Source organism: Bos indicus x Bos taurus, chromosome 8 (assembly GCF_003369695.1).
Source record: "Bos indicus x Bos taurus breed Angus x Brahman F1 hybrid chromosome 8, Bos_hybrid_MaternalHap_v2.0, whole genome shotgun sequence".
NCBI lineage: Eukaryota > Metazoa > Chordata > Mammalia > Artiodactyla > Bovidae > Bos > Bos indicus x Bos taurus.
In genome coordinates, this window is record NC_040083.1 from 65737378 (window position 1) to 65763825 (window position 26448).

General features: G+C 38.7%; 1 protein-coding gene across 2 annotated transcripts in view; it reads left to right on the forward strand.

Annotated features, from left to right (window-relative positions):
* LOC113897259 (contactin-associated protein-like 3) overlaps positions 1 to 26448 on the forward strand; it is a 238670-nt gene that overhangs the window by 107250 nt on the left and 104972 nt on the right. For both annotated transcript variants that reach the window (XM_027549777.1, XM_027549776.1), the window contains exons 4-7: positions 11754 to 11901; positions 22166 to 22369; positions 23304 to 23479; positions 24543 to 24686. In XM_027549777.1, coding sequence (XP_027405578.1) covers positions 11754 to 11901; positions 22166 to 22369; positions 23304 to 23479; positions 24543 to 24686 — 672 coding nt within the window. The remainder of the gene's footprint in view (positions 1 to 11753; positions 11902 to 22165; positions 22370 to 23303; positions 23480 to 24542; positions 24687 to 26448) is intronic.

Genomic DNA, 26448 nt, shown 5'->3' on the forward strand with positions numbered 1-26448 from the left:
TTTGTCAGTTGCTTCATTTGCTATTATTTTCTCCCATTCTGAAGGCTATCTTTTCACCTTGCTTATAGTTTCCTTTGTTGTGCAGAAGCTTTTAAGTTTAATTAGGTCCCATTTGCTTATTTTTGCTTTTATTTCCAATATTCTGGGAGGTGGGTCATAGAGGATCCTGCTGTGATATATGTCGGAGAGTGTTTTTCCTATGTTCTCCTCTAGGAGTTTTATAGTTTCTGGTCTTACGTTTAGATCTTTAATCCATTTTGAATTTATTTTTGTTTATGGTGTTAGAAAGTGGTCTAGTTTCATTCTTTTACAAGTGGTTGACCAGTTTTCCCAGCACCACTTGTTAAAGAGATTGTCTTTAATCCATTGTATATTCTTGCCTCCTTTGTCAAAGATAAGGTGTCCATAGGTGTGTGGATTTATCTCTGGGCTTTCTATTTTGTTCCATTGATTTATATTTCTGTCTTTGTGCCAGTACCATACTGTCTTGATGACTGTGGCTTTGTAGTAGAGCCTGAAGTTAGACAGGTTGATTCCTCCAGTTCCATTCTTCTTTCTCAAGATAGCTTTGGCTATTCGAGGTTTTTTGTATTTCCATACAAATTGTGAAATTATTTGTTCTAGCTCTGTGAAGAATACCATTGGTAGCTTGATAAGGATTGCATTGAATCTATAAATTGCTTTGGGTAGTATACTCATTTTCACTGTATTGATTCTTCCAATCCATGAACATGGTATACTTCTCCATCTATTAGTGTCCTCTTTGATTTCTTTCACCAGTGTTTTATAGTTTTCTATATATAGGTCTTTAGTTTCTTTAGGTAGATATATTCCTAAGTATTTTATTCTTTTCGTTGCAATGGTGATGAAAAGATGCTCAACATCACTCATTATCAGAGAAATGCAAATCAAAACCACTATGAGGTACCATTTCACACCAGTCAGAATGGCTGTAATCCAAAAGTCTACAAGCAATAAATGTTGGACAGGGTGTGGAGAAAAGGGAACCCTCTTACACTGTTGGTGGGAATGCAAACTAGTACAGCCACTATGGAGAACAGTGTGGAGATTCCTTAAAAAACTGGAAATAGAACTGCCTTATGATCCAGCAATCCCACTGCTAGGCATACACACCGAGGAAACCAGAATTGAAAGAGACACATGTACCCCAATGTTCATCACAGCACTGTTTATAATAGGCAGGACATGGAAGCAACCTAGATGTCCATCAGCAGATGAATGGATATGAAAGCTGTGGTACATATACACAATGGAGTATTACTCAGCCATTAAAAAGAATATATTTGAATCAGTTCTAATGAGGTGGATGAAATTGGAGCCTATTATACACAGTGAAGTAAGCCAGAAAGAAAAACACCAATATAGTATACTAATGCATATATATGGAATTTAGAAATATGGTAACAATAACCCTGTATACGAGACAGCAAAAGAGACACTGATGTATAGAACAGTCTTTTGGACTCTGTGGGAGAGGGAGAGGGTGGGATGATTTGGGAGAATGGCATTGAAACATGCATAATATCATATATGAAATGAGTCACCAGTCCAGGTTCGATGCATGATACTGGATACTTGGGGCTGGTGCACTGGGATGACCCTGGGGAATGGTATGGGGAGGGAGGAGGGAGGAGGGTTGAGGATGGGGAACACATGTATACCTGTGGCGGATTCATTTTGATGTATGGCAAAATCAATATAATATTGTAAAGTTAAAAAAGTCAGCTTAGTAAAAAATATGAGATCATTTCAGTAATAAACCCCAGATGTCAGAGTGGGGTGTTACTAGACATACATTCTACTCCAAATTAATTTCACTTAAATTTCTGTATCTTAAAGAAATGTATCATTTATTTATTTGCAAAGGAACTATTAATAGTTCTATATAAGACAAAATAATGTAATTTCTTAAAATTAGAATGATTTACGATAATCCCATGGGTACAGGTATGTATGTGCTGTGCTTAGTCGCTCAGTCATGTCTGACTCTTTGTGACCATAGCCCACCAGGCTCCTTTGTCCATAAAAATTCTTCAGGCAAGAATATTGCAGTGGGTTGCCATTTCCTCCTCCTGGGGATATTCTCAAACCAGGGATTGAACCCAGGTCTCCTGTATTGCAGGCAGATTCTTTACCATCTGAGCCACCAGGGAAGCCCATGAATACTGGAGTGTGTAGCCTATCCCTTCTCCAGGGGATCTTCCACAGCCAGGAATCGAACCAGGGTCTCTTGCATTTCAGGCAGATTCTTTACCAGCTGAGCTACCAGGGAAGCCCATATGTATGTATACATACATACATACATACAATTCAAATATTGATTAGGATTAAAATCACGTATAGTGAATGTTTTGTATGCAGATCTCAGAAACTGTAAACAGTAAGTTCTTAAGCTCCTCTATTCATAGACTATTAGCATTGGTTATTCTCACTTGAAGTATTTTTCAAAGAGTATTCTGTCTTAAATTTCAATAAAACAAAAAGAGAAATCCCTTTTGTTTTAGAACATTATCATCATACCAATCTGAAATACAGTTTGTATTCAATAAACAGAGTACTTCAGAATGAAGTAATAATGTATAAGGAAAATTTTTAAAATAAAATATCATTCCTAGCAAATAATTTCATTTCCTAGCTATGCTAAAATAAATATCAACTTTACTTCTTAGCTTCAATTATAATGTTGGAATTACAGTGATGTTCCTTTCCAGTTTACCTGGATGTCATAGATATTATGGAGTAGGAAATGGCAATCTACTCCAGGATTCTTGCCTGGAAAATTCCATGGACTGAAGAGCCAGGCTTCAGCAATACATGAACCGTGAACTTCCAGATGTTCAAGCTGGTTTTAGAAAAGGCAGAGGAAGCAGAGATAAAATTGCCAACATCCGCTGGATCATGGAAAAAGCAAGAGAGTTCTAGAAAAACATCTATTTCTGCTTTATTGATTATGCTAAAGTCTTTGACTTTATTGTGTGGATCACAATAAACTGTGGAAAATTCTGAAAGAGATGGGAATACCAGACCACCTGATCTGCCTCTTGAGAAACCTATATGCAGCTCAGGAAGCAACAGTTAGAACTGGACATGGAACAACAGACTGGTTCCAAATAGGAAAAGGAGTACATCAAGGCTGTATATTGTCACCCTGCTTATTTAACTTCTATGCAGAGTACATCATGAGAAACGCTGGGCTGGTAGAAGCACAAGCTGGAATCAAGATTGCCAGCAGAAATATCAATAGCCTTAGATATGCAATGACACCAACCTTACAGCAGAAAGTGAAGAGGAACTAAAAAGCCTCTTGATGAAAATGAAAGAGGAGAGTGAAAAAGTTGGTTTAAAGCTCAACATTCAGAAAACGAAGATCATGACATCTGGTCCCATCACTTCATGGGAAATAGACAGGAAAACAGTGGAAACAGTGTCAGACTTTATTTTTTTGGGCTACAAAATCACTGCAGATGGTGATTGCAGCCATGAAATTAAAAGACACTTACTCCTTGGAAGGAAAGTTCTGACCAACCTAGATAGCATATTCAAAAGCAGAGACATTACTTTGCCAACAAAGGTCCATCTAGTCAAGGCTATGGTTTTTCCAGTAGTTATGTATGGATGTGAGAGTTGGACTGTGAAGAAAGCTGAGTGCCGAAGAATTGATGCTTTTGAACTGTGGTGTTGGAGAAGACTCTTGAGAGTCCCTTGGACTGCAAGGAGATCCAACCAGTCTATTCTAAAGGAGATCAGCCCTGGGTGTTCTTTGGAAGGACTGATGCTAAAGCTGAAACTGCAGTACTTTGGCCACCTCATGTGAAGAGTTGCCTCATTGGAAAAGACTCTGATGCTGGGAGAGATTGGGGGCAGGAGGAGAAGGGGATGACAGAGGATGAGATGGCTGGATGGCATCACCGACTCAATGGACATGAGTTTGGGTGAACTCCAGAAGTTGGTGATGAACAGGGAGACCCGGCGAGCTGCAATTCATGGGGTCACAGAGTCAGATACAACTGAGCGACCGAACTGAACTGAACTGAACTGAAGAGCCTGAGGGGCTACAGTCCATGGAGTCATGAATAGTTGGACACGACTGAATACACACATGCCAGTGCTTGGATATTGAACCTGAGATAAAATATTAAGAACAGCTTTCAGAGTCTGACAGATAAGCTGTCTCTGCCGGATGCAACAATGATAACCCAATATCAGCCATGGCCATAGTACTTGCAGCCATGACTTTTGGAACGTTTACCTATAGGTAGTCAGTGAGTGGCTTACATTTCAGATATTTTTCTCAATTAGTACTCCAAACTTTAGAGTACATTTCGTCAAAATGGTTTTGTAGACAAAAGAACTGTGTCTTGCAACAGACAATATCAGCTTAGTGCCACATCCTAGGCAGTGGTGAAGCTTAGAAAATGCTACTTCTACATATATCAGCCTGGGGTCCAATATAAAGTTGGGGAGTAGATGTTGTTGAGTTCTTCTTTGGAGTAGAGAGGCAGTAAAAAAGGTTTACCTGACCTTGGCATAGCAGTTGTTAACATTTGAAAGAAAAGATGATATAGGTCAAAGATTTTACTTTCATTGAACAAGATAAATAATGAAATGACCTTATGGTGGCATTTCATTCAGTAGCCAAGAAGCAGCACCACAACCTCTGGAATATGCATACTTATTACATTTGAGTCTTCTCTTTTATTATTTCCATTTGTTTATACCAAGGAAATCTCCCTGGTCGTGATGGTTCACAAACTTTATTACCAGTTTGGCTTGGTTTGATCTGGTTGTTAAACCTGGCCCAGCATTTTGCAAAGCTAAATAACTAGGCAGACACCATTCCTGGTTGATTTAAGGAGTCTTGCTCTTAAATACATCTGGCTGTTTGTATTAACTGCATTGGCAGATTAGGTGGGTTTGTCCCTGTACTTCAAGTGAGCATGAGAAAGAATCAACCTCTTTTTGTTCCCTGAGTTTATTATTATTAAATGGAGGTCTGTTGTGTGACATCTTTGATTTCTGAATAATAAAATTTTGTGAGATCCAAGAGTGCAGAATTTGAAGGTAGCCCACCCCAAAATAACTCTACATTTTATGTTTTGATTATGGGTTCCAAAAAATTGGTGGAATTTAGATAGTTTTAACATTTGACAGTAGATTTCAAAAGAGACACATACACCTAAGAGACCTTACTCTTTGTTTTCAGAGCTTAAACTGGTCAGATCCTTAGATGGGACAGCGTTTTCTGTTAAGATGCTGTGTTATCCTTAGGAATACCTTAAATGGTTATGGCTTCCCTGGAGCACAGACCACCTGGGAAAATTGGTTAAGAATATCATGAAGAATCAATGGAAACAATTTTAAAAAGAAATATAGAGTTTTAAGCACATAAACTTGGCCTTGTGACTCTAAAATGCTCAAGGTGGAAAGAGCTGGTAAAAGTCCTGGTTCATTGGAGGCTATAGAAGGTCCTAGGGCTCAGGTGGAGAGAAAGAGGAACCCTGCAGTTCAATTACCAAACCAAACTTGGGTCCACTTGCCCACATGCAGTACAGCCAATCTACTGACATTGAGTTGTGGTGAAGGAAAGTAAAGCGTTAATTGCAGGGTGCCAAGCAAGGAGTCCTGGTAGGTAGTGCTTAAAGAGTGATTAATATTATATATATGGAATCTAAAAAGATGGTACTGATGAAATCATTTGCAGGGTAGCAGTGGAGACGGACATAGAGAACAGACTTATAGACACAGTGGGGGTGGGAGGAAGGAGAGGGTGGGATGTTTGGAGAGAGTAACTTGCAAACATATATTACCATATATAAAATAGATAGCCAATGAGAATTTGCTGTATGACTCAGAGAACTCAAACCATGTTGATGTTTGGCAGAAACCAATACAATACTGTAAACCAATTATACTTCAATTAAAAATAAACATATATGTATTTTTAAAAAGACCTAAACTCCAAAATCACTGCAGATGGTGACTGCAGCCATGAAATTAAAAGATGCTTACTCCTTGGAAGGAAAGTTATGACTGACCTAGATAGCATATTGAAAAGCAGAGACATTACTTTGCCAACAAAGGTTCATCTAGTCAAGGCTATGGTTTTTCCAGTGGTCATGTAGGGATGTGAGAGTTGGACTGTGAAGAAAGCTTGAGGGCCGAAGAATTGATGCTTTTGACCTGTGGTGTTGGAGAAGACTCTTGAGAGTCCCTTGGACTACAAGGAGATCCAACCAGTCCATTCTAAAGGAGATCAGCCCTGGGTGTTCTTTGGAAGGAAAGATGCTAAAGCTGAAACTCCAGTACTTTGGCCACCTCATGTGAAGAGTAGCCTCATTGGAAAAGACTCTGATGCTGGGAGGGATTGGGGACAGGAGGAGAAGGGGATGACAGAGGATGAGATGGCTGGATGGCATCACCAACTCGATGGATGTGAGTCTGAGTGAACTCTAGAAGTTGGTGATGGACAGGGAGGCCTGGCGTGCTGTGATTCATAGGGTCGCAAAGAGTCAGACACGACTGAGAGACAGAACTGAACTGAAACTCCCCAATGGCTTTCAGGGGAAGATTTTTAAAGATAGATAAGGAAAGGGGGTTTGTGAGGTATGTGATCAGCTCATGGACATTCTTCTGATTGGTTCGTGATGAGATAATCAGGAGTCAACATCATCAACTTCTGATTCCAACCCGTCTTGGATCTATGTGCTCATGGGCAGCATACAGTTAACTTCTTGCACCTAGTGGAGGTTTTTATATTTTCAAAACAGCTCAAAGGACATGGCTCGAAATAATATCTATAGCCCTTGAGGAGGTACTAAAGGTCTTTCACTTTAATAGCTAAAGGTCTTTAACTTTAATAGCTAAACTTATTATTTTGCTTTCTTTCTTTTTTTTTTTTTTGCATTTTTTCACTTCTATGATTAAATTTACTCTTTGGAACTCAGGGAAGGTCTAGGAAGATAAACTTTCTCTATAGATAGGAGACAAGTGGAGGGCATGGTGCAGGGGAGTCTCTTCCAGGAAGGTCCCGTGTGATCCTTCTTGGTTTCACATGGTTTCTCTTTGAAGGCAGAGACAAAAGGAATTCTTTACAGATGACTTGTGATGCTCTTTCAGATTGTCATGAAACTTCAGGACAGAGATTGATGTATAGTTATTAATGTACCAAGATTGGCAAGATGGCAGAGGTGAGAGGGATGTAGATTCTATAATATGAGGCAGCTAGATTCATTTCATCTGAAACCCACCCATCATTTTTTAAAGTACAGTAAACTCTGGGGCTTCCCCAGGGGCTTAGTGGTAAAGAATTCACTTGCAATCCAGGAGCCGCAGGAAATGCAGGTTTGATCTCTGGGTTGGGAAGATCCTTTGGAGAAGGAAATGGCAACCCACTCCAGTATTCTTGTCTGTAGAGTCCCATGGACAGAAGAGCCTACAGGGGCTACAGTCCATGGGGCCTCAAAGAGTCAGACATGACTGAAGTGACTTAGCATGAGCTCACATACAATAAACTCTGGGCCAAAGCTTTTGACTATGTGGATCACATTAAACTGTGGAAAATTATTCAAGAGATGGGAATACCAGACCACCTGATCTGCCTCTTGAGAAATTTGTATGCAGGTCAGGAAGCAACAGTTAGAACTGGACATGGAACAACAGACTGGTTCCAAATAGGAAAAGGAGTACATCAAGGCTGTATATTGTCACCCTGTTTATTTAACTTATATGCAGAGTACATCATGAGAAATGCTGGACTGGAAGAAACGCAAGCTGGAATCAAGATTGCTGGGAGAAATATCAATAACCTCAGATATGCAGATGACACCACCCTTATGGCAGAAAGTGAAGAGGAACTCAAAAGCGTCTTGATGAAAGTGAAAGTGGAGAGTGAAAAAGTTGGTTTAAAGCTCAACATTCAGAAAACGAAGATCATAGAATCTGGTCCCACCACTTCATGGGAAATAGATGGGGAAACAGTGGAAACAGTGTCAGACTTTATTTTTCTGGGCTCCAAAATCACTACAGGTGGTGACTGCAGCCATGAAATTAAAAGACACTTACTCCTTAGAAGGAAAGTTATGACCGACCTAGATAGCATATTAAAAAGCAGAGACATTACTTTGCCAACAAAGGTCCGTCTAGTCAAGGCTATGGTTTTTCCTGTGGTCATGTATGGATGTGAGAGTTGGACTGTGAAGAAGGCTGAGCGCTGAAGAATTGATGCTTTTGAACTGTGGTGTTGGAGAAGACTCTTGAGAGTCCCTTGGACTGCAAGGAGATCCAACCAGTCCATTCTGAAGGAGATCAGCCCTGGGATTTCTTTGGAAGGAATGATGCTAAAGCTGAAACTGCAGTACTTTGGCCACCTCATGCGAAGAGTTGACTCATTGGGAAAAGACCCTGATGCTAGGAAAGATTGAGGGCAGGAGGAGAAGGGGATGCAGAGGATGAGATGGCTGGATGTCATCACTGACTCGATGGACGTGAGTCTGGGTGAACTCCGGGAGTTGGTGATGGACAGGGAGGCCTGGCGTGCTGCGATTCATGAGGTCGCAAAGAGTCTGACACGACTGAGCGACTGATCTGATCTGATCTGAACAGGTGGGAAGCCTGGGAAATAGTAAAGAATCCACCTGCCAAGCAGGAGAAGTGGATTTAATCCCTGAGTCAGGAAGATCCCGTGAAGAAGGAAATGGCAACCCACTTCAGTATTCTTGCCTGGGAAATCCCATGGACAGTGGAGCCTGGTGGGCTACAGTCCATGGGGTCGCAAAGAACCAGGTGCAACTAAGTGACTAAACAACAGAACAGTAAACACTATTAAAGAGAGGTTTGCCAGGATGACTGGAGAAGTTACATTGGAATGCACTTCCTGTGTGTTGGAGTTTGTGCTATGTTTATGCAAGCTTTCTCACGTACATGTAAGTCTTTTTAAAATGAATATGTCATTAGTAACATATCTGTAATTGATGTATATGTCTACAACAATACCATCCATTTTTTGGCTTCCCTACTTTCTGATATTTACATTAAAAAGAACACCATGAAAAAGAAGTCATACTGCTTATAACAAGTTTCTTTGCTCTCATGCTGACCCCTTCTAGCATGAAGCCAGATTCCCACAGTTGAGAAATCACACCTCTTATCTTGTGGCAGGTGGCGTTGATGTGTTTCCCCAAGCAGCTTCTAAATGCTGATAACTTGGGGCACCCTGACAAAGCACAGTGAACACAGATCAAAATTTGAATCCCCATGATCTTGTCCTGGCCACAGTGGAGAATAGCTGTCCTGCCTGCATAGACTCTTCATTTCCTTAGGCTTGAGTTTTGCATTGGTGGTTCAGCAGTGAAGAATCTGCCTACAGTGCAGGAAATGCAGGTTCAATCCCTGGGTTGGGAAGATCCCCTGGAGGAGGGCATGCCAACCCACTCCAGTATTCTTGCCTGGGAAATCCCATGGACAGAGAAGCCTGGCAGGCTACAGTCCCTGGGGTTGCAAAGAGTCAGACATGTCTAAGTAACTAACATTTTTGCATTTATAAGTTAAGGGTTTTGAACTAGAACACTGGTCAGATCCCCACCCCACCACCTCTCAAGTTTTAGGGTCTAGGATTCTTTTTTTTTTTTTTTTTCTTTTTTTAAATTTTATTTTATTTTTAAACTTTACATAATTGTATTAGTTTTGCCAAACATCAAAATGAATCCACCACAGGTATACATGTGTTCCCCATCCTGAACCCTCCTCCCTCCTCCCTCCCCATACCATCCCTCTGGGTCGTCCCAGTGCACTAGCCCCAAGCATCCAGTATCGTGCATCGAACCTGGACTGGCAACTCGTTTCTTACATGATATTTTACATGTTACAATGTCATTCTCCCAAATCTTCCCACCCTCTCCCTCTCCCACAGAGTCCATAAGACTGTTCTATACATCAGTGTCTCTTTTGCTGTCTCGTACACAGGGTTATTGTTACCATCTTTCTAAATTCCATATATATGTGTTAGAATACTGTATTTATGTTTTTCCTTCTGGCTTACTTCACTCTGTATAATAGGCTCCAGTTTCATCCACCTCATTAGAACTGATTCAAATGTATTCTTTTTAATGGCTGAGTAATACTCCATTGTGTATATGTACCACAGCTTTCTTATCCATTCATCTGCTGATGGACATCTAGGTTGCTTCCATGTCTTGGCTACTATAAACAGTGCTGCGATGAACATTGGGGTACACCTGTCTCTTTCCCTTCTGGTTTCCTCAGTGTGTATGCCCAGCAGTGGGGTTGCTGGATCATAAGGAGGTTCTATTTCCAGTTTTTTAAGGAATCTCCACACTGCTCTCCATAGTGGCTGTACTAGTTTGCATTCCCACCAACAGTGTAAGAGGGTTCCCTTTTCTCCACACCCTCTCCAGCATTTATTATTTGTAGACTTTTGGATCGCAGCCATTCTGACTGGTGTGAAATGGTACCTCATAGTGGTTTTGATTTGCATTTCTCTGATAATGAGTGATGTTGAGCATCTTTTCATGTGTTTGTTAGCCATCTGTATGTCTTTTTTGGAGAAATGTCTATTTAGTTCTTTGGCCCATTTTTTGATTGGGTCGTTTATTTTTCTGGAGTTGAGCTGTAGTAGTTGCTTGTATATTTTTGAGATTAGTTGTTTGTCGGTTGTTTCATTTGCTATTATTTTCTCCCATTCTGAAGGCTGTCTTTTCACCTTGCTAATAGTTTCTTTTGATGTGCAGAAGCTTTTAAGGTTAATTAGGTCCCATTTGTTTATTTTTGCTTTTATTTCCAATATTTTGGGAGGTGGGTCATAGAGGATCCTGCTGTGATGTATGTCAGAGAGTGTTTTGCCTATGTTCTCCTCTAGGAGTTTTATAGTTTCTGGTCTTATGTTTAGATCTTTAATCCATTTTGAGTTTATTTTTGTGTATGGTGTTAGAAAGTGGTCCAGTTTCATTCTTTTACAAGTGGTTGACCAGATTTCCCAGCACCACTTGTTAAAGAGATTGTCTTTAATCCATTGTATATTCTTGCCTCCTTTGTCGAAGATAAGGTGTCCATATGTGCGTGGATTTATCTCTGGGCTTTCTATTTTATTCCATTGATCAATATTTCTGTCTTTGTGCCAGTACCATACTGTCTTGATAACTGTGGCTTTGTAGTAGAGCCTGAAGTCAGGTAGGTTGATTCCTCCAGTTCCATTCTTCTTTCTCAAGATCGCTTTGGCTATTCGAGGTTTTTTGTATTTCCATACAAATTGTGAAATTATTTGTTCTAGCTCTGTGAAGAATACTGTTGGTAGCTTGATAGGGATTGCGTTGAATCTTAGGATTCTTTTTGTACATCCTGCAAGCTGACATTGTGCTTGTTTGTGCTGAAAGTGAGGTTGTGTGTCTTGACTACTTGGAGATTAGGAAATGATTTAGGTGGGGGCTGAGCCACTTTCTAAAAGCAAGTCTTCGAAAGCAGCAGGTTTATAGCCAGTTTAATGGTGCCATTGAAGCTTAAACTACCCTACAAATAAGGAAAGTTTAGATGGTGATGACTAATCCAGGCATTGAAGTGAGATTGTCACATGCCTCAAAAATTAGGAGAGTTGCTCTAAAGCAGCCATGAATTTGCATACTAACAAAGTGAAGCTTTGTTTGCCATTATGAGCCTGTGAGGTGAGAGCAGGAAGATGGTGTTATGCAGACACATTGATTCCTTTCTCTGTTTTCTTTCAGGGTTTTCCAGGAAACACAAATGCAGACAGTGTGGTACACTACAGACTCCAGCCTACCTTCGAAGCCAGATTCCTGCGCTTCCTCCCCTTAACCTGGAACCCCAAAGGCAGGATTGGGATGCGGATTGAAGTGTATGGATGTGCCTACAGTAAGTGGTGTTTATTCCTCAAATGAAGGTTTTGGTGGAGTGCTGTGTTCTAAACACTAAATTGAAAACGGAACTTGACTTTTCAGCTTTTTAAATATCTGTGCAGGCAGAACTGATTTTATGGAAAGTCTTAATAATATTACAGTTATTTTAAGGTTGAATTCGGAGAAGGACCCGAAATGAGCTTTAAAATCTTAGATTGTCAGAGGTTAGCCGAATACCTGTTATATAGCAGGCACTTCATAAAATAAACAAAGCTCAAATCAAGAGCAGTTGTATTTATTGTGATTGATGGAATGATCCTCCTGTGGGAAAACAGGTAAGAACAGATGTCCCCATGTTCCCTGGTCCCCATGGTGACTCACTTTTCTCTCTACTTGCGTCGCTGTGGAAACTTCTTTTGAACATCATTTATGTTTTATGTCTTCCGGCTTTTCCCCACTGACAATAAAAATAAAGATGCTGGCAGTCAATTTGAGCATAAAGACAAGCGTAAAAGCATTCCATGAAATACATGGGGGATCAAATCTACAGCTGCCATTTTGAAGGTCTAGAATATTCTGGTATTTTGTAAGTGAACACAAAAATGAAAAAATTAATTTAAAATATAATCTTCTAGAAAACTGGAAGAGTGACCTGAAGAATAAGTTGGTTGGGAACATCTTGGGGTTTTTGTCACACTTCATTCTGTCCCTGATCAAAGTATTAACTTTGTATAGAAGTGTAACCATAAGATATACCATACACAGGATATTTAATATGTCAAATCCTACCCCCTGCAACATTTTCTCATTCAACTCCCACTCTAACCAAATGAATTCAGTATAGTAGTAACCTCACTGCTTCAGAAAAGAAAGAAACCAAACCTTTGAGAAATTAGATATTTGCGAGAGCTATTACATATTGGATCTAAGATTTAAAACTGTCTTTTTTCCTCATTTTGTATTCACGACTACCATTCTATTCAGACATTGATTTCTTTATTCCCTCACTGGTCATATGTGAATTTATCTGCAGAGAACTAGGTTGTATGTGGAGGATGCTTTTGAGATTATTTATTTCTTTGTCAGGAGTTTATGAGAAGTCATAAAATTATACAAAGCAAATATATTGTAACATGATGATGGGGCAAGGGGAACAGAGGGGTTGGGTTGGAAAAGGAAACTTTTTCAAAACAATTCAGTTTTCAAAATAAAGGTCATGGGCAGTGAGACGGGGGTAGGGATGGTGCTTGTTAGACAAAACAACATATGTAAACTGGGGGAGTAGGAATTCAGTGTTCCTGTGGTGCAGGGATGGCATGGGTGTGAGTTGTTGAACAGCGGAGATATCAGCTCCACTTTGATAACCCCCATAGACAATGGGTGGTTCTGGAGCTGAGGCTCACCCAAGCCACCCATCCCACATTCAAGGGTCACCTTCAGCCTCTGTTTCATACCCCTTCCTAATGGCATGTTCTACTCTGGCTCTGCTTCCTAACCCCACCTCAGCTCTCTAGTGTTTATGAGTCCTTGGACCATTCAGCACGGATGGTGCTGGGTTGCCATCAACCTATTTTCCCTCTTTCTGTATTTCCTTCCATCCTTTTGGTTCTGGGGTCTGTCAGTGTGCTCACTGCTGTGATGGCTAGGATGCCTGATATTTAGAGTTTCTCTTTGATCCCATGAAATTAATGTCTCCTTCTCCCATTACTCTGTAAGCAACTTCAGGTTTACTGACTTCAAAGCAGAACATGCTCTTTGATGGGGATTTGCTGTTAGCTTGATGTTCTTGGTGAAGAGATATTACTCCAGTTTCTTGGGTTAGAGGTCAGTACCAGGAAGATCAAAGCTGCGTGTCTGGTGCCTGGAAGGGCCAGTTGACTGTACAGCTGTCACAGAACCTGCGTGCATCCTAAATTCAGCAAACATGAACTGTTGGGCATAAGGGACTCCTAGCATAAAAATGCAAATAGGAAATAATCATCACTTGTAAAACAACACAGAATATATTTCTCAATATTAGTGGCTCTGTTTTGTCTTCATTCTTATTATTAATAATGATTGAAGTGTAGCACTTTGCATTTTTATTTTTGGTAGTAATTTAATCTGATTTGGTTTATAGCTCAAAGTGATAATTATTATCTTTTTTTCATGTGTACTTCCTCTGCCCTGTTGTTAGTGAGAGAATGTCTAGATTGCTTATCTCTTTTTAGTGTCATCTTTTTACATTCCATTTACAATGATATTTACTATTCCTATAAACACTGCATACCTTCATGGCTTCTTCAGTTGGCATATATATTTTCACTAACTGAAAAGCCTTTCCCCCATTTCTAGAGTAAAAGTGGAAAGTGTCAGGTCTTCTTAGAGTCCCTACTAACCTACACACCAAGGCCAGGATCTAGCATGAGACTCTTCACTTTCCCCTGCCCCTCGCCTCTCTAGCATTCCCATCCAGTTAAAGTTAACATTTCTTATGGACTTGTTCTAGGCTATATATTCTACTCAAAATTGTTCTCTGAGCTTTCATCCCATTTCGTAAGTTTTCAGCAACATTTACATACAGTCTGATCAATTCCAACTTGACATCCTTGACACAGGTCTATGAAGCCCCCGACGTCTGCTCAGTTGCTTCAGTCATGTCCGACTCTGTGCAACCCCATAGACTGCCACCCACCAGGATCCCCCGTCCCTGGGATCCTCCAGGCAAGAACACTGGAGTGGGTTGCCATTTCCTTCTCCAATGCATGAAAGTGAAAAGTGAAAGTGAAATCGCTCAGTCATGTCCAACTCCTAGCGACCCCATGGACTGTAGCCCACCAGGCTCCTCCATCCATGGGAGTTTCCAGGCAAGAGTACTGGAGTGGGGTGCCATTGCCTTCTCCACAGACATCTAGCTAATTCTCTGCAGTTTCACCATCATTTCTTTGATGAGATTTTTTAGTCATCTTTTGATTCTTTCCTGCCATTTACTTTGACTCCACATGTTCATATTCAGTGTCATTTTCAAGTGTTCCCTCGTCATATTGTGTTGTATTAGCCCCACAGTTGTAATGAAATTTTATATTCATCACTGTGTTTATTGTTGGAGTGAGAGAGGGAAGAAAGGAAGAGAGGAGAGGAGGGGAGAAGAAATGAGGGACATAGTTCATGAATTCAGAAATGTAGACTAGATAGGCACAGAATGGGGATCCCCTTCGGGGTCTACAGTCATCCAAGTGGCACGTCCGTCCTGTGTCAAATCATGCATTGAAAATCAAATGGGTTAAGAGGGAAGAGAAGAAGGGACTAGAACATGTACTTGCCTGTTTTAAAACCTTGTGTTTATTTTACTTAAAAAAAAATACATTGATTGTTGCAGTGAAAAATGTTCTTTGTAACAACCGCACCATGTGTCAATGTTTATAAACCTGTTCCTAATGTTTTATAAAAATAAAGAATGTTTATTTTGTAATATTTAGGGAGAATGTTGAGAGAAAAGTCTGCATATGGAACTTCCTTCTGTTAAGCACTGATTCTACTCGAAGTAGATTTCAGTTTCAAAAATGCATTAATAGGAATAGAGGAACGTAGGATGAAAGGATAAGTAGTCACCATGACAAATAAAAACTCCGGAAGTTAATAATGATCTTTAGTCATATGAGAGAATGCTGATCTGTATTATACATTACAATTATGGAAAAAGAAAATATTGAAACTAGATTAGAAAAAGTATTAGTTCAATACATGTTTACAAAACTTTTACCCCATGCAAGCCACCCTGCTGAATAAAGTGAATAAGGCACAATCTCTGTTCCCCAGATACTAAGGAGTGAGTAGAGGTGAAGGGAAATGCCTATTCTTTGTAGATCAAATAAATTTGGGCATGGATTTCTCATTCTCAATTTGTGTCCAAGTATAAAGATTCCCTGGAGAAGGGAAAGGCTACCCACTCCAGTATTCTGGCCTAGAGAATTCCATGGACTGCATAGCCCATGGGGTCTCAAAGAGTCAGACATGACTGAGCGACTTTCACTTCACATAAATAGAAGATGGGGCTTCCCTATTGGCTTAGTGGTAAAGAATCTGCCTGCGATGCCAGAGATGCAGGTTTGATCTTTGAATCAGGAAGGGCCCCTGGAGAAGGAAATGGCAACCCACTCTAGTATTCTTGCCTGGAGAATCCCATGGACAGAGGAAGCAGGAGAGCTACAGTCCATTGGGTGGCAAAGAGTCAGAGATGACTGAAGTGACTTACTACTAACAATAATGATGTAGCCCATGCCCACTGTGGACTAGACATGTTTCAGACATTGCTGTACATACTGTATAGATAAGTTTTTTAGTAACAATATACTTAGTGTTGTGTGGGAGAGACTTCTTTATCCTTTTACAGGTGAGGAAACTGAGGCACAGAGAGGTTGAGTAAGTTTTCCACTATGGAACCAATATTCAAATCCTTACAGGACAACTTCACAGATTCTTTCTCTGAGCAACTGTTCTGTGTTATGAAGGGCTGTTTGTGGGACCAGATCCAGAGGCTCTAAATATATCAGCACTAACTTATTCTCCCTCCTGATAAAATGGCAAGCATGTGTGGGGTTTTCTTTAATAATATTGTTACTGATGCATTTATCAAAATATAGCCTTAGTTAACAAAGCAAATGTTTATAACATGTGACATTGGAAAAACACTTCCTATTTTCAGCTAAATATCACATTTCCCCTACTCTTTTTGGAATGTAGGTTCTGTACTCTTACAATAGAGGAAACTATTGCTTTCTATTTCAACACATAATGAGTGACTTCTGTGTCAAGTACCCCAATAGTTTAAATAATTGAATTGCATACAAAAGCATTTTATAAATATGAGGATTTCTTGTAAAAGTTAAGTATGATGCCAATTGGTAATTTAATGCACTATTTTGGTGTTTTCATTCAAATAAATATAGTGGATTATTTGTATTAGTTGTGGGCATATAATATTTGATTTGCTTTTATAGGAGTACAATAGCAAAAATTTTATGCTTAGGGGACTGGTGGAAACGAGTTCATCTTGGCATTCATTACCAGTAAGCCCTGAGACATGAAAGTTGGCTTCTGCAGGTCATGGCATGATTGATGATTTGAAGCTAAAGGGAGCCTCTACTTAGTGGAGATTAAACTCAAGGAGGATCACAAAGTGTTCTCCCCCATTCATATTGGGAGAGGTCATTGCTGCTGACTTACTGAACAAAATACTCTCTATCCCAAAATATGACTATCTTAAAATTTTTACATTTAGCTTTTACGAATCATGTTTCAGTATTTAGTGCTAAATTTAAAAATATACATATATATTGACTTGCCAATTTGTTTTCAAATATTCAGATTAATTTATGAACACTTGGTGGTGAATGATATTTTATAAAATAGATTCTGTTCAATGAGGCTTATTATAACTGAGTTTCCAATCTAAATATTCTATGTGATCATGTGTATTCTTATTTGTTGTGTGGGCTTACCTGGAGGGCTTCTTGGTTAACACTGCAGCCCAGTTTTTGAACCATGGTTGGCGACTTTCCAATGCCTATGTGTAAATTTTGTATAAAGAGTATTTATTGTGTGATAGTTTGATACCTAGATGATCTTGATTCTTTGCATTCTTTCTTTCCAAACACTTTCACCAGAGAAGTCTTTGTTTCTCCTATCTCCATCCTGAGCTCTAAAACATTTCCTTGTCACTGTAGTTTCCTAGCAACCCACAGTAAGACATTAGATATTATAGGTGTGATCTGTTTTTTCCTGATAGTAGAAATGAGAAAGTGAGGGAAGAACTGTCAGTTCCAGGAGGGCTGGGCCATATCTGTCCTCTCCTGTTTTGTCCCAGCATCCAGCAGAGTTTGTAATACTTGCATCAATATCAACTGAAAATAAAGCTGTGCTTGTGGAATGGATGGAAATTAGTTTGAGGTTGGGGGATAGGGAAGATGGAAAGAAGTGTTTTTTTTTAATAAAAAAATTTCGTTATACCAAAGCAAAATCCTGGGCAAAGTAGAATTTGAAGCTATGGAAGACTGTGTATAGAAACCAGTCTTTTATATTATACGCAGAAATATATAGCCAGGAGAAGAAATATTGACCTATTCTTTACCTCATAAAATATATATTCGAAAATAGAGTATATTGAATTATGTAATAGGAAAGTCCACAAAAATAATGACATTTGTGATTTCCTATATAAAATAGGATTTTTGATTTTTCAATCATAGAAAAGTCACAAAATGTCTGGTTGTGAGTTCATTCTTACTGCTTGAACATCAGGACCCAGGTCCAGAAATAATCGCTAAGTGGTTCTGCTGAGTGGGGATGGCAAACTTCTGTAAAGGATCAGCCAGCAAATGTTTTTTGGCTTTGCAGGTTCTTATACTCTCTGCCAACTCTTCTTTGTTTTCAAGCTTGATTCTTTTTAAATAAATCTTGAAAAATTAGCTCGTGGGACTGTACAATAACAGGCTGCAGCGTGATGTGGATGGTGTCAGATGAAGGGAAGTTTAAAAGTCTGGATTTCTAAAAGCAATTTTTGAATTTTATCTCTATAGTAACCTCTTCAATTGAGCTCAAGTTATTATCATTTAAGATTTTAGTTAAACTGTTACAAGATACATGATTTTTAAGTGGTTACATATCTGTATTATAATTTAGTCACTTTAGGCTTAAAAAAATCCATCAAAATACATGTTGAATCTGCCTCATAAAATATAATTTGATGACTCACATGTGGTTAATTGTTCTAGAAACTAGTGTTAGTGATCATGTTAGAGAGAGAGTCAAAACATTAGGATAAAAGAATTTTTTTTAAGCCATGTTTTTGTGTTTCTATCACATAATACATTTTTCATGACTCCATTTTGCCTGAGGAGAATATTCTGGGAAATATAATTTAGGTGATTTGGAGCAGTGGTTCTCAAAATATAGGCATAGATCAGCAGCATCAATATCACAGGGGACTTTTTAGAAACCCAGATACTCAGGGCCGCCCCCCTCACACATACACACACCTGGTCAGTCAGAAACCCTGAGATGGGACCCAGCAGTCTGTGTTTAACAAACACTCCAAGAGATTCTGATCCCTAGAATATGAGTATTACTATTACAAAGCAATACAGCAAGAGGGAAGATGAGGAAAAAAATAATTCAATCAAAATAATCCTGGGAAAATCACTTACAGAAAAAAAATTTATCGACTGACTGCAAAAATAAGCATTGCCTTTCAGTGACACATAAACTATACTGCAAAAATGTGAAAGCATTTAAATTCTTTACTGTCAAGTTTTCATTAGTTTATTATTATCTTATACTCTAAGGGACACATTTGAATTTAACAGAGTTATGTTTTTATTAATCATGTCTATTTAATTATGCAACAAAGAACAATTGTTTGATTATATGGCTTAGAGACAGAGTTAAGAGTTTATATATTTTACATTTTATATGTGAATCTAAGAGAAGAGGTGGCAAGAATACACAGAAGAACTATACAAGAAAGATCTTCATGACCCAGATAACCACAATGGTGTGATCACTCACCTAATAGCCAGATATCCTGAAATGTGAAGCCAAGTGGGCCTTAGAAAGCATCACTATGAACAAAGCTAGTGGAGGTGATTCCAGTAGAGCTATTTCAAATCCTAAAAGATGATGCTGTGAAAGTGTTGCACTCAATATGCCAGCAAATATGGAAAACTCAGCAGTGGCCACAGGACTGGAAAAGGTCAGTTTTCATTCCAATCCCAAAGAAAGGCAATGTCGAAGAATGCTCAAACTACCACACAATTGCACTCATCCCACATGCTAGTAAAGTAAGGCTCAAAATTCTCCAAGCCAGGCTTCAACAGTATGTGAACTGTGAATTTCCACATGTTCAAACTGGATTTAGAAAAGGCAGAGGAACCAGAGATCAAATTGCCAACATCCACTGAATCATTGAAAAAGCAAGAGAGTTCCAGAAAAACAGCTACTTCTGCTTTATTAACTATGCCAAAGCCTTTGATGGCGTGTATCACAACAAACTGGAAAATTCTGAAAGAGATGGGAATACCAGACCACCTGACCTGCCTCCAGAGAAATCTGCGTGCAGGTCAGGGAGCAACAATTAGAACTGGATATGGAACAACAGTCTAGTTCCAAATTGGGATAGGAGTACATTAAGGCTGTATATTGTCACCCTGCTTATTTAACTTATATTCAGAACATCATACAAAATATCAGACTGGATAAAGCACAAGCTAGAATCAAGATTGCCAGGAGAAATATCAATAACCTCAGATATGCAGATGACACCACCCTTACAGCAGAAAGCGAAGAAGAACTAAAGAGCCTCTTGATGAAAGGGAAAGAGGAGAGTGAAAAAGTTGGCTTAAAACTCAACATTCAGAAAACTAAGATCATGGCATCTGGGCCCATAACTTCATGACAAATAGTTGGGGAAACAATGGAAATGGTGAGAGTCTTTATTATTTGGGGCTCCAAAATCACTGCAGATGGTGACTGCAGCTATGAAATTAAAAGACACTTGCTCCTTGGAAGAAAAGCTATGACCAACCTAGATATTGTATTAAAAAGCAGAGACATTACTTGTCCAACAAAGGTCTGTCTAGTCAAGGCTTTTTTTTTTTCCAATAGTCATGTATGGATGTGAGAGTTGGACTATAAAGAAAGCTGAGTGCTGATGAATTGATGCTTTGAATTGTGTTGGAGAAGACTCTTGAGAGTTCCTTGGACTGCAAGGAAATCCAACCAGTCCATCCTAAATGAAATCAGTCCTGAATATTCATTGGAAGGACTGATGCTGAAGCTGAAACTCCAATACTTTGGCCACCTGATACGAAGAGCTGACTCATCTGAAAAGACCCTGATGCTGGGAAAGATTGAAGGTGGGAGGAGAAGGGGATGACAGAGGGTAAGATAGTTGGATGGCATCCCTGAATTGATGGACATGAGTTTTGAATAGGCTCTGGGAGTTGGTGATGGACAATGAAGCCTGGCATGGTGCAGTCCATGGGATTGCAAAAAGTCGTTTCAGTTCCGTTGACTGAGCGACTGAACTGGACTGACTGACATGAATCAAACTTCTGCATTTTTCAAAAGGTACCTGCATAAAATGGATGATTCTTTTTAAGTTGTGAATATAAAGGGTTTTCTGGAAATAGTTAAAGTGAAGTGAAGTCGTTCAGTCATGTCCGACCCTTTGCGACCCCATGGACTGTAGCCCACCAGGCTCCTCCATCTATGGAATTTTCCAGGCAAGAGTACTGGAGTGGGTTGCCATTTCCTTCTCCAGGGGATCTTCGAACCTGGGTCTCCCGCATTGCAGGCAGATGCTTTACTGTTTGAGCCACCAGGGAAGCCCACAGATTGAAAGAAATGAAAGTTGCTCAGTCATGTTGGATTCTTTGCGACCCCATGTGCTATACAGTCCAGGAATTCTCCAGGCCAGAATACTGGAGTGGGTAGCCTCTCCCTTCTCCAGGGGATCTTCCCAACCCAGGCATCAAACCCAGGTCTCCTGCAATGAAGGCAGATTCTTTTCCAGCGGAGCCACAAGGGAAGCCCTGGAAATAGTTAACCTGAATGAAATGCAGGTCCATGTACACATTAGACACAGAGTACGTGGCAAAACAATCTTCCTAGTGTGCTTAAGGTACAACACAAAATAGCTGTGCCCTTGTGCTGTCACTGGATCAAAATGTCGGAATAAAAATACATCCCTGTTTACTGAGAACCCTTTAATATGGTCTGCAGTAGTATTTAGTATATCTGGTATCTTTATGTGTGTCTTTTATGGCCAGACAAAAATATATTAAAGTGACTGCTTATGTGAGAATTGTTAAAAGTCAGTTTCTGGTTCAGAAATAATTAAGCCCTTTACATTGAATGACACTATTATTAATTTCTTACCAGTCTGTGAGAACTAGTATAGCTTTTCAGAAAAACAGAAATGTTGAATGATTATTAAATGTACAGGGAGATTTTATTCAGGGGAAACTGACTTTAACTTTTTTTCCTGATCTTTGTTATTTACAGGATGGAAATAGGCCAGTAAAAGATAGGAGAAATTGAAATTAACCAACATTTCTAGATGATACATTTTGGGGAAGATGGAAGAAAAGGCAAATAGTGGAGTTTAGATATGTCAAATATGTTAGATACTCTAAACAAGCCAGAGATATGCTATGTGTGTATATCTGTGTGCTGACTTACACATTTCAACGCACTGATAAGACTGTATTATAATTAGACCACATTAATGTCTTCCATTGTAGGATCCGAGATGGTTCATTTTGATGGGAAGAGTTCTTTGCTGTACACATTTAATCATAAATCCATGAATCCAATCAAAGAAGTTATTTCTCTGAAATTTAAAACCAGAGAGAACAATGGGATTCTACTCCACAGAGAAGGACCAAATGACAAACACATCACCCTGGAGTTAGTTAAAGGAAAACTCATCTTATTCCTTAATTCAGGTAAAAAAAAAAAAAAAAAGGTGTTTTGGGGAAATACTATTTAGATGAAAGTATCCTTTGTGATGGATTTTTCTTCGCAGTTAAGTAGTTAATTTAAAACCAGAGTACTTTTGGATGTGAGGGTGATCTGGCTTGGCTAGAAAGGTGTTCCCTTCCTCCCTCACAGCTCCATGTGTGTTCCTCCCAAAGCTGCGCACTTGGTTGAAGAGGACCACCTTCTCCTCTAGAGGAGGGCCATTCTTTGGTCAAGGGTATATGCGTAGCTTTGCTTCTCTGCTAGAACCTCAAAACAAGCTCTCAAGGTCCATTTGCAGGAGAACGTAGGGTCGTCAAGCTTCCAAGACTCCAGACACATCCAAATGAGGCATTCCATGTGGCAGTCTGCCTTTCTTTAAAAAACAAAACAAACATACAACAAAAAAGAACACTTTTGTGAAAAAAAGTAGACCCTATAAATAATTATTCTGAAGACCAAAACTGTCCAGACAAATGGACACGTGGTCACCTACAGAGCTATACTAAGAACAGCATGTGTGCTCTTCAGTATGCTTTTATGTAAAAAGTTTTATTTCTTGATAATCATGTAAGATCAGTAGTAGATGCTCAATAAATAACCTGATAATATCATGATGACAAGGGTGGCTTATCGGAAACTTTTGAAGTAGTCCTATGGATGAGGACCTAGGAAGAAAATATTTTCAAGAAAATTGAAAATTCAGTACATAATAATAATAAAACAAGTTAGATAGAAGATGCTACTCAATATCAAAGAAGACTGTATTTAAGATTAAGATAAAAGCAGCTCGCCAGTTCTTGGGATAAAAGAATGTAAGGAAAGTGTAACTGATGTGAAAAATGCTAAACCTGAAAACACTGAAGAAATCATGGTATTGAGCTGGATGGAACGGTGCATTTACACTTCTTCTCTTTTCAGGTCATGCTGACTTGCCCTCGCCTGATGCTCTCATGCTGGGCAGTCTGCTGGACGATGAACACTGGCATTCTGTTCTCATTGAGCTCCTCAGTACAGATGTCAACTTCACTGTGGATACACACACTCATCATTTTCGGGCAAAAGGAGAGTCCAGCTATGTGGATCTCGATTATAAGGTGTGAAATGACCTTTTAAGTATTACAGATTTTATAATTTGATTGCAGTGTAATCTTCTAGGGAAAATACTACTACGGTGAAAAGTTCCCTTTCCTAATAATTCAGAACTCTGATAAAATATTTCTTATGTGTGGTAACTTCACACTGGAAGATACATGCTCAAGCTATTGAGACATTTTATTCCTTACAGATGTTAGTCTTCACATGAGAGTAAATAGTTGTTAAATTTAGGAAATCCATACATGAAGAGCTACCAGTTCAACAAAGAATATTTTTAAATGCATTTGTTCACACAGTTCTGTATTCCATCTGGTGTTTGGCTGTGAATATTACCTTGGAGATTTCTTTGTTTTAGGGCAATCCTAAACAGAATTAGCTACCTAGGATAATTTAGAGAAGTAATCCACATATATTCCAATCTGAATTTTTTAAGTAACAAGAAAGCCAAATGCACAGATCTCAGAATACTGTTTCTTGGGGTTTTTAAACACCAGACGATATTTGCAGCATGTTGCCCACGTGTGTCTAATATACACTGAAATGCATTGTTTGTTCTGCCAGTTCTGCTGAGCACATCTGTCAGCAAACCAGGTTTCAACATTCACTTGGTATGAGTGGCCTCAGCAGCAGAGACCAGCTGGAGATTCTGGTCTTAAATGATATTATTAGTGGCTTTGTAATTCTCATCTCTCAGAGTTGTGGCAAAGAGCAGGATCCCACAGTCTAGTTTATAAAGTCGAATATCATCACAGTAGGCTGCCTTGTCACAAAAATCGAAATTTACGATGGGCATAAAGATGCAATATTCCCCATCAACAAAAATAACAGAACTATATGAGTAGCAGCAAATTATAAGAAGGATATTTAATATATTTATCTTAGTGTAATAAATAAAGCATTGGTAAATACATATAAAACCTCCTTTGAAATTAGCATGATAATATAAAATAATGCCAAGCAGATTTGAGACAATTACCATTATACCCAATAATCATACATGTTTAGTCAGATAATCAGAAAATCATTAAACAATGTTATTTATGTCATTTTTTTCTTTCTAAGATCAGCTTCGGAGGGATTCCTGGTCATGGAAAATCAGTGGCATTCCCACATAAAAACTTTCATGGCTGTTTTGAAAATCTCTATTATAATGAAGTGGATATCATTGATTTGTCCAAGAAACACAAGCCACAGGTCCTCATCATGGTAAGAAAGTCTATACGCAAGTTCAAGAGAAAAGGGAACTGCAGTTTGATTGATTCAGCTTTAAAATATACCTCTTCTGAAGGCAGGGAAGGTACAAATCACGTGAATCGTTATCCTTAGATATCCTTGGGGAATTGGTTCCAGGATCCCCGAATTGGAGCAATGGATGCTCAAGTCCCTTGTATAAAATGGCACAGTATTTGCATATAACCTAGTCATATCCTCCCATATACTTTAAATCGACTCTAGAATATGTATAGTACCTAACACGATGTAAATGATATGTAAATAGTTGTAAATATAATGCAATTGTTATGTGAGTAGTTGCTGGTGCTGGTCAAGTTCAAGTTTTGCTCTTTGGAATTTTCTGAAATTTTTCTTTCTAAGTATTTTCCCGGTTGGTTGGTTGTATATGAGGATGCAGAACCTGGATATACAGAAAGCCTACTGTACTTTTTTTAGTTTATGTGTGGTTTCATTTTTATGTGTTCGTGGAAATAGATGAATAGTTTCACAAAAATGTTAAAGTGCAATCATATTAAGGCATTTTAATGCAGTGTTTTTGTTTTCAATTGGTTTCTTCCTTCTTTCTCCGTATTCTCCACATGGCTACAGTCCCTCTGTCAAGCTGGGATGTTACAAAGCTAATATTTGTCCTTCCTTGTTTGGTCTATAGTAATGGAATCCTCTATAGATAGATAGACTCATACTCACACATGTATTTATGAATCTATATGCTTCCACATTTGACATTGTTTACAAAAAAATCATTTTATAAAAGTTTTTCTCCATCTAGATTTTTTGATTCAACAATACCTTGTAAGAATTCTTTTCCATTATCAGGAGTAGTTCTACATTAGAATGTCCACATCACTATCCATTAGGAAAACGTACCATTATTTATCTAGTCATTTCCTACTCAGGGCATTGCTTTATCTCAACTTTTTTACCACTATAAGCTGACAGTTGCACATGTGTGCTCAGTACAGGGGCTTCCCTTTTGATAGGATAAAATTCCAGAAGTAGAATTTCTTGGTCACAAATTTTATACAGTTTTACATTTTAATAAACGTTGTTGGATGGCCTTCCAAAAAGCTATAATATGACATTGTCCACCAGCAATGTATGTTAGAGCCTTCCATCCCATCTCAGGCAACCCTCATATACCCCTGCCAGCTCAAGGAACATGAACTAATATCTCTTTGTTACTTTGTGTTTATGGGACTACTGGTGAATTAAATAATCTTCTCACCTGTTTTTTGTCCATTTGGACTTGTTTTTCCGATCATTGTTCACTCTTATTCTTTTGCCTAATTTTTATTTTATTTCTTTAATTTTTGGTCAATTTACAAGACAGTTTTATATTTGATAGATAACCCTCTGTCATTCATGGTCCATATATTTTTTCAGATTTATCAATCTTATATTAAATATTACATAATATGTTGAGTTTATAAATATTTTCACTTATATGTGGTCATTAGGTCTGTATATTTCTTTATAGCTTTGGAATGTCTCTAAAACCCTATAATATATACATAGTCTCATGGGTTTTCCTGTAAGAATTTTTAATTGGTTTTATTTAGTTTTTAAATAAAAAAAACCTAAATCTTTGATATTTATTCTTTATGTGATATAGGATTAATTTTTGTATTCTACCTGATAGATATCCATTTGGTCCTACACTATTTAATAACTAACCCACACTTTATCCCACATAGTTGAGTTTCCTTACATACTAAGTTTTACCAGGTGGCTCATT